We start from the raw sequence: 12,909 nt of genomic DNA, 5'->3' as shown, positions 1-12,909 counted from the left end.
TGTCTGTGGATTGTGGGAGGAAACCAGAGAACCCTGGAAGAATCCCATGCGTTCATGGGGAGAACATGCAAACTCCTTACAGGCAGCAGCAGGAATTGAACACATGTTGCTGGTACTGTAAAACGTTATGCTAACCAATAGTTAACAGTGTTACTCTGTGGTCAAGACTAATGTAAGGTTCCATTGGAGAGGTTATTACCCAATGCGGTAAGATACTTGTCCAGTGCCACATCATATTTTCAATGCATTTGTTCACTGAAGTTTGAGAAAAAGATTGTTCAAAATTTACTCTTCTTGAGTGGAGTGATTGTAACACGTTCTGTCAGCTCAATTTCCAATCTTCAATGGCCTTTGTTGGCTATGATTTGCAATTGTACTTGGTTGTGTTATATTTAATCTGGACAGCGACCCTTCACCTGAACTATCAATTCTCCTTATGTTCTACCTAAAATGAAGATGATTATTGTAGATTTGCATAGTATATTGCTTTTGCACTAACTTTCATAGTTTGCCTTCTTACATTCCTTTCTTAATAAAACCAGATCAGGGACCATATCATGGTAATAATTGAAAATACCAACAGAGTGAACACATTGAATAAGTATCTAATTTAAAAACCTGGAAAGGTGCACAATTTAAAAGAAAATAGGAGCAGCAGATAGTCATAGAGTCATAGAAAAGTACAGCATATTCAGCCCATCTAATCCGTGGCGAATTATTTAAACTGCCTACTCCCATTCACCTGCACTGGGACAATACCTTCCATACCCCTACCATCTACGTACCTATCCAAACACTCTTAAATATTGAAATTGAACACCACTTGCACTAGCAGCACTCATGACCCTCTGAGTGAAGAAGCTTCCCTTATGTTCCCCTTAAACTTTTCAATTTTCACCCTTAACCCATGACCTCCAGCTGTAGTCCCACCCAACTTCAGAGAAAAAAGCTTGTTTGTATTTACCCCATCTATACCTCTCATAATTTTGCATAATTCTTTCAAATCTGCCCTCAAGGAATAAAGTCCCATTCTTTTCAGTTTTTCATTTTAACTCAGATTCTCCAGTCCAGGCAACATCATTGTACATTTTCCCTGTACTCTTTATTTACACCTTTCCTGTACGGAGGTACCAAAACTGCAGGCAATACTCCAGATTAGGTCTCACTGATAATGATTGATAACTCGATTGGAAAAGGTGCTTAAATAATAAAATTTAAATAACAGAGAAGAAGCTTCATTTTAAAAGTAGTGCACAACTTCCAATAAGTAATCTGAAGTTTTGCCATTTTACTTAATTCTGAGGACACTATGTATAATTAATAGTTTTCTTAATAGTATGAAAAAGAGAAGTAGTTATCAAAAGAAATAGTAGTGGATTAAAAACTTACTGCGCATATACCAGGGGTAACGAATACCCAGCACCATTTAATCAGAATGAAAGGTCTGTACCCAATCATGTCTTCAATGTTATCATAAAAACGATCACTTCCTGCGAACACAAGAGAGATCAAAATACTATCAGTTATTTCATTTCACATAAAATAACATCAAATTATTATCACCATGAATCTTTTATTGTAGTATTTTACGGTTAGCTTTGTCCGGCCTACAAGAATAAAGCATTAGTTTGGTAATTTTTCTTGAATTTTATAGAAAAAAATTTAACCTGTGTTGAAAGTGAGGCAAGATTCATGATAAATTTAGAAAGGAGATGTTTGATAATATGATGCTTATCGAAATAAACTGATTCATTTCCTTTATATTCTAGCCTTGCAATTAAGTGCAATCTGTATCAGGAAGACCAAGCGCAGTGAACGGGAGAGAAATAAAATATTCAGGATCTTCCTCTTGAAATCCATTTTTATCTCTTGTGCACAGCATTGCTGGCCTGAGGTAATTTACTCCTGTATTCATCATTCTTAAGCTACCCAAAGAGCCTGGCTGCAGAAAATAAACCCTAGTGACACTGAGTGAGGCTGGGAATAGGCATCATGACCAAAACGATCGGTCGTTCGTTTCCAGGGAAATGCTAGCTTCCCTAGAGCAGAGGGAGCTGTAATTTAACAAAGCAATTTAAAAATAAATCAGTGATTTGAAGTTAAACAAATCTCAGATGTATGAATACAAAGCACAGGGGCTTTTCGTTTCTCTGTCATGTATATTAAAAGGTAAGAAAGATGTAGTTTGGCTTGCAATAATGCCACCTACAGTCCTCTAACATGGAAGGTTCTCTCAGCTCATGTTAATACCTCAGAGCTTCTGAGCACGGCCTCTTGTAACTGGGCATTGGATAACAATATGTGATTATAAGACCATAAGACATAGGAGCATAATGAGGCCATTCAGCCCATTGAGTCTTCTCTGCATCATGGCTGATTTATTATCCCTCTCAACCCAATACTCCTGCCTTCTCCCTGTAACCCTGACACCCTGACTAATCAAGAACCCATCAAACTCCACTTTATATATACTCGATAACTTGGCCTCCACACCCACCGGTAGCAATGAATTTCACAGATTCATTACATTTTGGCAAAAGAAATTCCTCCTCACCTCTGTCCTAAATGGATATCCATCTATTCTGAGGCTGTTCACCCCCATTAAAGAAAACATCCTCCTCATATCCACTCTATCCAGATCTTTCAATATTTGATAAGTTTTAATGAGATTCCCCCCATTCCTCTAAACTCCAGCGAGTACATGCCCAGAGCCATCAAATGCTCCTCATATGTTAACATATTCATTCCCAGAATCATTCTTAAATGCCAGCACTTCTTCTCATAGATAATGAGACCAAAACTGCTCAGAATACTCCAAGTGAGGTCCAAACAATGCCTTATGAAGCCTCAGCATTTATTTTTGCTTTTATATTCTTGTCCTCTCAAAATGAATGTCAACATTGCATTTACCTTCCTTACCAAAGACACAAATTGGAAGTTAACCTCTACAGAATCCTGCACAAGGACTCCCAGGTTCTTTTGCACATCTGATTTTTGAATTTTCTTCCCATTTAGAAAATAGTCCATCAGACCATAAGATATAGGAACAGAATTAAATGATTTGGCCCAATGAGTCTATTCTACCATTTCACCATGGCTGATCCAATTTTCGTCTTAGCCCCAATCTCCTAGCTTCTTACTGGATTCCTTCATGCCCTAACCAATCAAGAATCTATCAACCTCTGCCTTGAATATTCGGAAAGACCTGGCCTCCACAGTCGCCTGTGACAAAGAATTCCACAGATCTCTTGGCTAAAGAAATTCCTCCTCATTTCTGTTCTAAAAGGATGCCCCTCTATTCTGAGCATGTCCTCTGGTTTTTGACTCTCCCACCATAGGAAGCATCCTCTCTACATCCACTCTATCAAAGCCTTTCACCATTTGATAGTTTTCAATGAGATCGACCCACATTCTTCTGAATTCTAGTGAACCACAGGCCCACAGCAATCAAACACTCTTCATATGACAAGCCGTTCAATCCTAGAATAATTCTCGTGAACCCCCCTTTGAACCTTCTTTAGTTTCAGCACATCCTTTCTAAGATAAGGGGCCAAACCTGCTCACAATACTCCAAGTGAGGCCTCACCAGTGCTTTATAAAGCCTCAACATTACATCCTTGCTTTTATATTCTAGTCCTCTTGAAATGAATGCTAACATAGCATTTGCCTTCCTCACCACAGACTCAACCAAAAAATGAACCTTCAGGGAATCCTGCCCAAGGACTCCCAAGTCCCTTTGCATTTCAGTTTTTTGTATTTTCTCTCCATTCAGAAAATAGTCAACTCTTTCATTTCTTCTACCAAAGTTCGTGACCATATACATCTCAACACTGTATTCCACCTGCCATTTCTTTGCCTATTCTGCTCATCTAAGTCCTTCTGTAGCCTCTCTACCTCTTCAAAACTACCTGCCCCTCCAACTATCTTCATATCATCTGAAAACTTTGCAACAAAAACCCATCAATTCCAACATCCAAGTCATTGATATATAACGTAAAAAGACTCGGTCCCAACACAGACCACTGTGGAACACCACTAGTCACCGGCAACCAGCCAAAAAAAAAACTCACTTGATTTCCACTCTGTGGCCCCCTGCCAATCAGCCACTGCTTTATCCATGCTGGAATCTTTCCTGTAGTACCATGGGCAGCCTCATGTGTGGCACCTTGTCAATGGGCTTCTGAAAATCCAAGTACACAACATCAACTAATTCTCCTTTATCCATCCTGCTTGTCACTTCTTCAAAGAATTCCAACAGATTTGTCAGGCAAGATTTTCCCTTGAGGAAACCATGCTGACTATGGCCCATTAGATCATGTGCCTCCAAGTACCCTGAGACCTCATCCTTAATAATCGATTCCAACATCTTCGTAACCACTGAGGTCAGACTAACCGGCCTATAGTTTTCTTTCTTCTGCCTCTCTCCCTTCTTGAAAAGTGGAGAGACATTTGCAATTTTCCAGTCTTCTGGAACCATTCCAGAATCTGGTGATTCCTGAAAGATCATTACTAGTGCCTCCACAATCCTTATCTCTAATTATGGTAATTTCACACACTTAATGCTCCCTGATACCTGGAACTTCCATACTGCTCGTGTCTTCCATCGTGCAGACTGATGCAAACTACTTATTTGACACCTATGGTCCTTCTATCAAACTTATGGTTGAAACTTTTATTCCTTCTTTCAAGGTGCTTGACCTTACTTTTACCTAAACTAAATTCCATCTGCAACTTCTTTGTGCATTCTCCCAATCTGTGCAAATCCTTCTGCAGAATCTCTGCTTCCTTGATGCTACATGCCCCTATACCTACCTTCATATCATCTACAAAGTAGGGCACAAAGCCATCAATTCCATCATCCAAATCAATGACAGATAATGTGAAAAGAAGCAGTCCCAACCTGACCCCTGCAAACATCACTAGTCACTGGCAGCCAATCATAAAAGGCCCCATTTACTCCACTCTTTGCTTCCTGCCAAACAGCCAATGTTCTTGCTAGTAAATGCCATGGGCTCTTACCATGTTAAGCAACCGCATGTGTGGCACCTTGTCAAAGGCCTTTTGAACATGTAACACCCTCTTACTCTCCCTTGTTGATCTTGCCTGTTATTTTCTCAAATAATTTCAAAAGACCTGTCAGGCAAGATTTCCCCTTAAGGAATCCAAACTGACGTTGGCATACTGTATCATGTGTCTCTACGTAAAGGATTCCGACATCTTCCCAACCACTGAAGTCAAGCTAACTGATATATAATTTAATTTTTTTCTGCCCCTCTCTCTCTTCTGAATGAGGGGAGTGACATGTACAATTTTCTAGTCCTTTGGAACTATTTCAGAATCTAGTGATTCTTGAAAGATAATTACTAATGCCTCCACAACCTGTTCAGCTACCTTTTCAGAACCCTGAGATGTAGTCCCTCTGACTTATTTACCTTCAGACCTTTCAGCTTCCCAAGCACCTTCTCCTTAATTGCAACAACATTCATTTCTGCCCCCTGACACTCCTGCATTTTGGCATTCAGCTAGCGTACTCCACCGTGAAGACACACCTTCTGAATTTCCCCCAGAAACTCCAGCCATTGTTGTTCTGCCATAATCCCTGCTAAGGGATTCCAGTCAACTTCAGCCAGCTCCTCTCTCATGCCCTTGTTATTCCCTTTACTCCATTGTAATACTTATACATCTGACTTTCTACTCTCCCTCTCAAACTGCAGAGAGAATTCTATCATGTTATGATCACAGCCTCTGAAGAGTTTCTTTACCTTAAGCCCCCTAATAAAATCTGGATTAATACGCAACACCCATTCCAGAATAGCTGGTCCCCTAGTGAGCTGAACCACAAGCTGCTCTAAATAGCCATTTAGGTATTTTACAGATTCCCTATCTTCGGATCCAGCACCAACCTGATTTTCCCAATTTACCTGCATATTGAAATCCTCCCTGACTGTCGTAACAGTGTCCTTTTTACGTGACTTTTCTATCTCCCATTATAATTTGTATCCCACATCCTGGGTACTGTTCAGAGGTCTGTATGTAATTCCCATCAGGGTCTTTCCACCTTGCATTTTCCTGACTCTATCCACAAGAATTCTACATCTTTTGATCCTATGTCACTTCTTTCTAAGGATTTGATTTCATTTTTTTACCAACAGAGCCACCTGACTCCCTTCTGCCTACCTGCCTGTCCTTTCAATACTGTGCATATCTTTAGAGGTTAAGCTTCCAATTATGATCTTCTTTGAACCACAACTCAGTGCTGCCTGCCAATCTCTAACTGTGCCACAAGATCATCTACCTTATTCCATATACTATTTGCATTCAGATATCTGTATTCATCACCCTGTTTTGAATTTGCCCTATCATCTGTCTGACCTTTGCACAGTCTCACTGCACACTGCATCTACTGGATACTAAATACCCCCTCCTCAGTCCCAACATTCCAGTTCTCATCCATCATATCACATCCAATGTAATTAAAGATGCAATACCTGCTAATTGCATGTAATGATTTAGGCAAGGCTAACCAGGCGATCACTGGCTGCACACTTCTGCGAGGGATCAATACCAGAACTGGGTCGCATCTGTCAAAGCTATGGAATCAGGCAGGAGCAGGTAGTGGTGGCCATTTCCAATGTAAGGTAATAACGGGTTGAGTAGAGCAAAACATGCAGAGGAAATTTCCTGAAGAAAAGCAATCCTTCAAGCACAAAATAAAAGAACTGTAGATACTGGAAATCTAAAATAAAGAATTGATAAAGGGTCCACAACCTAAATATTAACTGATACTGTCTGATCTGCCTGACAGTTTCCAACATTTATGTTTTCCTTCAAGCACAGAGTTGACCAACAATGGCTGGCCCAGAAGATGGGTCCTAAGCGCATAAGAAAGATCCACCCTGCCCATGTCATTGAGACTCTGTGCCAAAATGTCCCATAGATGGAATTGTCCGTTAGGCCTCAGTAGTAGCCTGGCTCGTGATCAGAAGAAATCCCCTGTGTGATGCTTCCATCAGCCTTAAGCTTCAGTGTGCTGTGAGTTGGAGTGTCCTTTGCATGGAAAGTGTGGACGGAGATACGCTGGATCTGTCCAGATGCATTCCCACCATTGCAGTAACACTGGACTCCACACTCAATCTCTTTTCCCAGGGGAGAGGTCCACTGAAATCTGCTGTTCTTCCCCAGAGGGAACTATCCAAGACTGAGCCATAAACACAGTAGCTTCTGCAGATGATGGAAATCCAGAGCAACATACACAAAACGCTGGAGGAACTCAGCAAGATAGACAGCATCAATAGAGGGGAATAAACTGCCCATGTTTCAGGACAACACCCTTCATCAAGTCTGGAAATGAACTGGGGAAAGCTTCAGTAAGAAGGTGGGGAGGGGGAGAGTGGAATAATGGCCGTTGATATCCAAGGCTGAATATTGCTGGGAACACACTCCAGTCTCCAATACATACTGCAAGACGCACCATGCCAAAGAATATATGAAGTAAAAATTTATTTTATTTAATGCTGACTTTATCTTCAGCTATGGGACTATTCTAGTGACATAAACAAGGGATCGTTTAATGTATGATGTAATCAGCAAACATATTGACTATAGATATTGCCTGAATATAAACCCTATTCATACGTATTTTCCTGTGGAAGCATTTAAAAAGGGAAGAGATGGTGCTGGCCACCATTGGGACCCCCAATCCTGGGAACATAAGCACAGTTAGAGCTGGACTGATTAAAGGTGACTGTATCCTGATGCCTTGTCCATTTCCTCTCATCACACCTTCCTCCTCAATCCATGTTCTCTTTTGGTTTATAAGCAGCAGATGGTATAAATACACCAAGACCTTTTCATCATCCCACCATCCTCTTCACAACCTCCCCACTCACTCCCTCCCAATTTTAGATTCACTCATGCATTTTGCTGAATTTTGAAGGAATTGGCCTGACGACGCAAAAAGAAAAAAAATCTAGAGGATGAAGACCAACATTTCATTTTATTTGATATCCCAATTTTTCTACCTTAGTCATTCTGGGCCTACAAAAGCAAGCAAGTAGAGGAACATTATGATTTTTATACATAAATGTTACTGAATGTGACAGCACATCAGCATTGAATAGTCATCATTATTGAAAGCATAATTCTACTTATGCAATGGCTTTGGGACTAATCCACTTACATTCCCACCCACAACCAAGGCACTGTATGAGTATGTCTACCCAAAGCATCATTTTTCTCCACCTGAATAGATCACACTAAACTCAACACAAAGTTATTTCTAACAAATCTTTGATAAAGCTAGAATTAAATATTTATAGCACAACAGGAAGTCGCTTAGCCCACTGTGCCTGTGACGCCTATTTTTTAAAACCTAGAGATTAATATCAATTTCCAGCTCTGTTTGTAATCTTGAAATGTAACCTTTCAGAGGGAAATCATTCTTTTGTTATGTATTTTATTTGTCCTGGACTCAACATATAAGTGCAATTGTGAAGAAAGCACAGCAGCAACCTCTACTTCCTTAGGAGTCTGCAGAGATTCAGCATGATATCTAAAATGTTGACAAATTTCTATAGATGTGCCGTGGAGAGTGTATTGACTGGCTGCATCACAGCCTGGTATGGAAACATCAATTCCTTTGAATGGAAAATCTTACAAATGGTATTAAATTTGGCCGTTGTCAGAAGGGATTAGTAGCTTTTATTTATAATATGATTATGAAGATACAACCAGAAATATCAGTTAGAATTAAAAAAGAACTTCGATATAACATATCAACAGATAAATGGGAAAAAATTTTGCAAATGGTTAATTCTTCTTCTATATGTGCTAAACATGCTTTAATACAATTTAAAATTGTACATAGAGCTCATATGTCTAAAGATAAACTTGCTCGATTCTATTCTCATATTAACCCTCAATGTGACAGATGTCATTCAGAAGTGGCCTCATTGACCCATATGTTCTGGTCATGTCCCACTTTACATAATTACTGGAAGGACATATTTACTACTATTTCTTCAATTTGGAATATAGATTTACAACCTCATTTTATTACTGCAATTTTTGGCATACCAAATGAAGATGGTAATCAGTTTTCCCCTTCAATCAGACGAATGATTGCTTTTGTAACATTAATGGCCAGAAGGTCTATATTACAAAATTGGAAAGAAGTAAATCCTCCTACCACATTTCAATGGCTTTCTCAAACTATTTCTTATCTGAGTTTGGAAAAAATTAGAAGCACTATTTTTGACTCATCAATTAAATTTGAAGAAACTTGGAGACCGTTTATTCGACATTTTCATATGAATTAATTTGGCCTTTTCCAGACCTTCTTTCTGCTTATTCATGTTCAGGTATGGAGTTCCGGAGTTCTTTGACACTATCATATACTTGTAAACTGTTATTATTGCCCATGTTAGTTTAGTTTAGTGTTTTATTTTTCTTAATATATACTTTTTTTCACATATTTTCAAAATTTTTTTTCTTTTTTAATGGTCATTTTTGTTTTTTTTTTCATATAATCATATGGACTTGATTGATTAAGGTATTTTCTTCTGTTGATGTTTAGTAGGATATTGTTATCTTATTATCAATGTGATTTCAAGTCTATTGTATTCATAATTTACTTATTATTATGTTATTTTTTTTGTGTATATATGAAAATCAATAAAAAGATTGAAAAAGAAAAGAAAGAAATTTGGTCCAGTACACCAAAGGTAAAGCCCCATTCCCCCAAACCATTGGGCACATCTACATGAAATGCAGCATCCATCATCAGAGATCCCCAGCACCCAGGCCATGCTCTTTTCTTGCTGCCTCCATCAGGCAGAAGGTACAAGAGCCTCAGGACTTGCACCATCAGGCTCTTGAACAAAAGGGGATAACTACACTCACTTGCTCATCATTGAGGTGTTCCCACAACCAATGATCTCACTTTAAGGACTCTTTATCTGATTATCTCATTATTTATTGCTATTTATTTGTATTTGCACTTGCCCAGTTTGTTGTCTTCTGCACTCTGGTTAATCTCTCATTGACCCTGTTAATGTTAATATTCAATAGATTTGCTGAGAACGCCAGCAGGTAAATAAACCTCAGGGTTGTATATGGTGACGTATATGTACTTTGATAACAAAATTCACTTTGAAATTTGAACTTTATTCGTGGCCATGCTCCAAACAATTTAGTGGTTCACAAAGGAGGATGCATGATTAAGATGCTTATATTTCTATTGCTGACTTCTTTGCTTCCAGAACTACGGACTTTTCAGCTGTCAGATATTATTCTTTCGTCAAACTTTAAGTACGGTCCTACTCAATAAATGAAATACAGATGTCTAAATACGTCTAAATTTATTTTACACTCAGTAATCCATGATAAACTCTGCCTCAGTAAGTAAATACAAAAGAAACTGTAAATGACATACCATAGGCCCAGCCTATACAAATACACTCGAAAATGGCCACAAACAGCAGGCACATGCCACTTGAAGCATAGGCATCGAACAGCTGGAAAATGTACATTCCTCCCTTTCAATATAAAGAAAATAAAATACATATTACATAAAGTGTTTCTATAACTTCTGCAAATATATTTTTAAAAATGGTTTAAAAAAGCATTGTACTTAGTTAGGAAAACAAAAACCATAAATCACAGCATTCAACATCAGCAGGAAAGATGCTTCATTATTTATGAGGAAGGATTAAAGGGATAGAGTTGAATAACGCACACAATATGTTGGAGGAACTCAGCAAGTTGGGCATGATCTATGTAGAGGAATAATGAGCTGACGTTTCAGGCTGAGACCCCTCACCAGGACTGGAAAGGAAGGGGGAAGAAGCAAATTCCTCCTAATATAAGGAGATAGAGATGAATCCTGATTTGGCCACACTAAGGTAGCATCAATCTCACTCAGGCTTCACCTAAGAAGATGATTTGTTGGTGTGTTTGCACTCTTCCCTTGTCACAAAAGAAAACCATTAAGAGAACTTAACTCAAGCACAGTGGGCAGTCTCTTTAAGGATAGCTGTGAGGATGCTCAACATCAGGGGAACCTAGTGGGAATCAGCACTGTGTGCTTGCAGTCCATTTGGATGCTAAACTGGCATCAAAGTCTGCAGCAATGGATGTCTTTGGACTCTGCTGTGATTTAAGTAATGAAGCTATTGGTGGTTCCAGACTGTAGCATCAACCTGCTCATTTCCTCACAATTTCCAGGAATATGATAGCTATAACTGGATGGTTATAGTTCTGCAAAGTATTTTTTCAGTCCCTCTCCACCATGATGTCATGCAGTGAAAGGGAGACAGTTCTTCCTCTTAGTACTGTCTTGTACACAAAATAAACTGAGCAGAAACAACAACATGCATTTATTAGTGGCAAAAGACACGAAATGCTGGAGGGACTCAGTAGGTCAGGCAGGATCTATAGAAATTAATAAACAATCGATCTTTTGGGCCTCCTGATGAAGGATCTTGGCCCGAAGCGTTGACTGCTTATTCATTTCTGTAGACGCTGCTTGACCTGAGTTCCTCCAGCATTTTGTGTATTTGGCCTTGGATTTCCAGTATCTGCCAACTTTCTCTCGTTTACATTTATTAGCATGCCTTCAACACGACATAATATAGAAGGTTGTTTCACAGGAACAATACCAAAGAGCAACTGACACTACGCACAGCAGGAGATAGCAGGGCAGTGGACTCGAAGCTTGGTCAAAGAAGCAGCTTGGAAGGAATTTCTTAACCTTGTTGGGATTTTTGATAGTTGAAAGCATGGCCATCAATGGTTAAGTATTAAAATTAGGCATGGATTATCAGAGAGATTAATATAGGCCCAAATAAAAATGCAGGTTTGCTTTTAGGGTCAGTTATTTTGTTTGATTAGCTCTCTCTTTTAGACTTCTCTTATTCCTTGTCATAGCTATTTCTGTAGATAGAGACATAGACATTTCTATGGCTTCTAGATCTGACAGTGACCTTTGGAATAAGATGTAGCCCATCCTGTGACATTCTCAAAATATTACCTTACTTTTCTCTGTGGTAGCCTTTCCAGAGAGAATCTAAGAGGAGTGGAGTATAATGTATTCTGTGATAGAAAAAGCTATTGTTTTAGAATAAATGAAGACTTTTGGACTCCTTGCAGATTAATTGTGTTAAATTGATTATAATGTGCCCCTGCAGTCCAACTCATTTCATTTCAAGTTGATTAACTAAATCCTTTAACACAGTGAGCTGTAGACAGTATATGAATGGTTAACACATTTTCTTTTGAATTGCCCATTGGGAGAATGGCGAGCAAAATGATTTCTTGTGTCATGACCAGGAGAATGTAACAGTAATAAACCCCAGCTTAAAGGATGTCAGCGTTGACAACGATATCCATAAATGAATTTATTCACTTAAGTGAAAAGGGCTGATCTGACGTGCAGGATAAACTGTTTGCCTCCACAGGGACCTAACTTTACAACACAGATCAGAAACAAGCACCTCGCCTAAACTGTGCCTCTTAGTAAACATGAAGACCTAATATAAACAGCACACACAAGATGCTGGAGGAACTCAACATCGGTAGAAAAGAGTACCATAGATGTCTCAATAGGACCTGCCGAGTTCCTCCAGCACCTTTTGTGTGTTGATTGCATTTCTCGCATCTGCAGATTTTCTCTTCTTTGTGAATGGAAGCTTCAAAGGCAGGTGGGGAACATATGTTTACAAATATATCAGCTAATATATTGGGGATGGCAAAATAATTGAGTGTCCATGGCAGAGTATGAAGCATGTGAGGTCATTGTCTATGCAAGTCCCTCGATAGATTTGACTTGCTCCAAATGCAGATGATGCTTTGCAGTATATGCTCATGAATGTCAGATCTACAGCTAAGATAGTCTTCAGAAGGGCTTCTGCA

At 39.1% G+C, this 12,909-nt stretch overlaps 1 protein-coding gene across 1 annotated transcript in view; it reads right to left on the bottom strand.

The window, feature by feature from the left end:
* Positions 1-12,909, bottom strand: part of slc6a11b (solute carrier family 6 member 11b) — a 186,711-nt gene that overhangs the window by 9,397 nt on the left and 164,405 nt on the right. Inside the window, exons 12-13 of the mRNA XM_059944061.1 lie at positions 10,433-10,535; positions 1,390-1,490 (exon numbers count right to left, since the gene is read on the bottom strand). Of these exons, the coding sequence (XP_059800044.1) occupies positions 1,390-1,490; positions 10,433-10,535 (204 nt within the window). The remainder of the gene's footprint in view (positions 1-1,389; positions 1,491-10,432; positions 10,536-12,909) is intronic.

This window comes from Hypanus sabinus, chromosome 19 (genome assembly GCF_030144855.1).
Source record: "Hypanus sabinus isolate sHypSab1 chromosome 19, sHypSab1.hap1, whole genome shotgun sequence".
NCBI lineage: Eukaryota > Metazoa > Chordata > Chondrichthyes > Myliobatiformes > Dasyatidae > Hypanus > Hypanus sabinus.
Note: the sequence above shows the minus strand (reverse complement) of the source record. Positions and strands in the feature narration are given on the sequence as shown.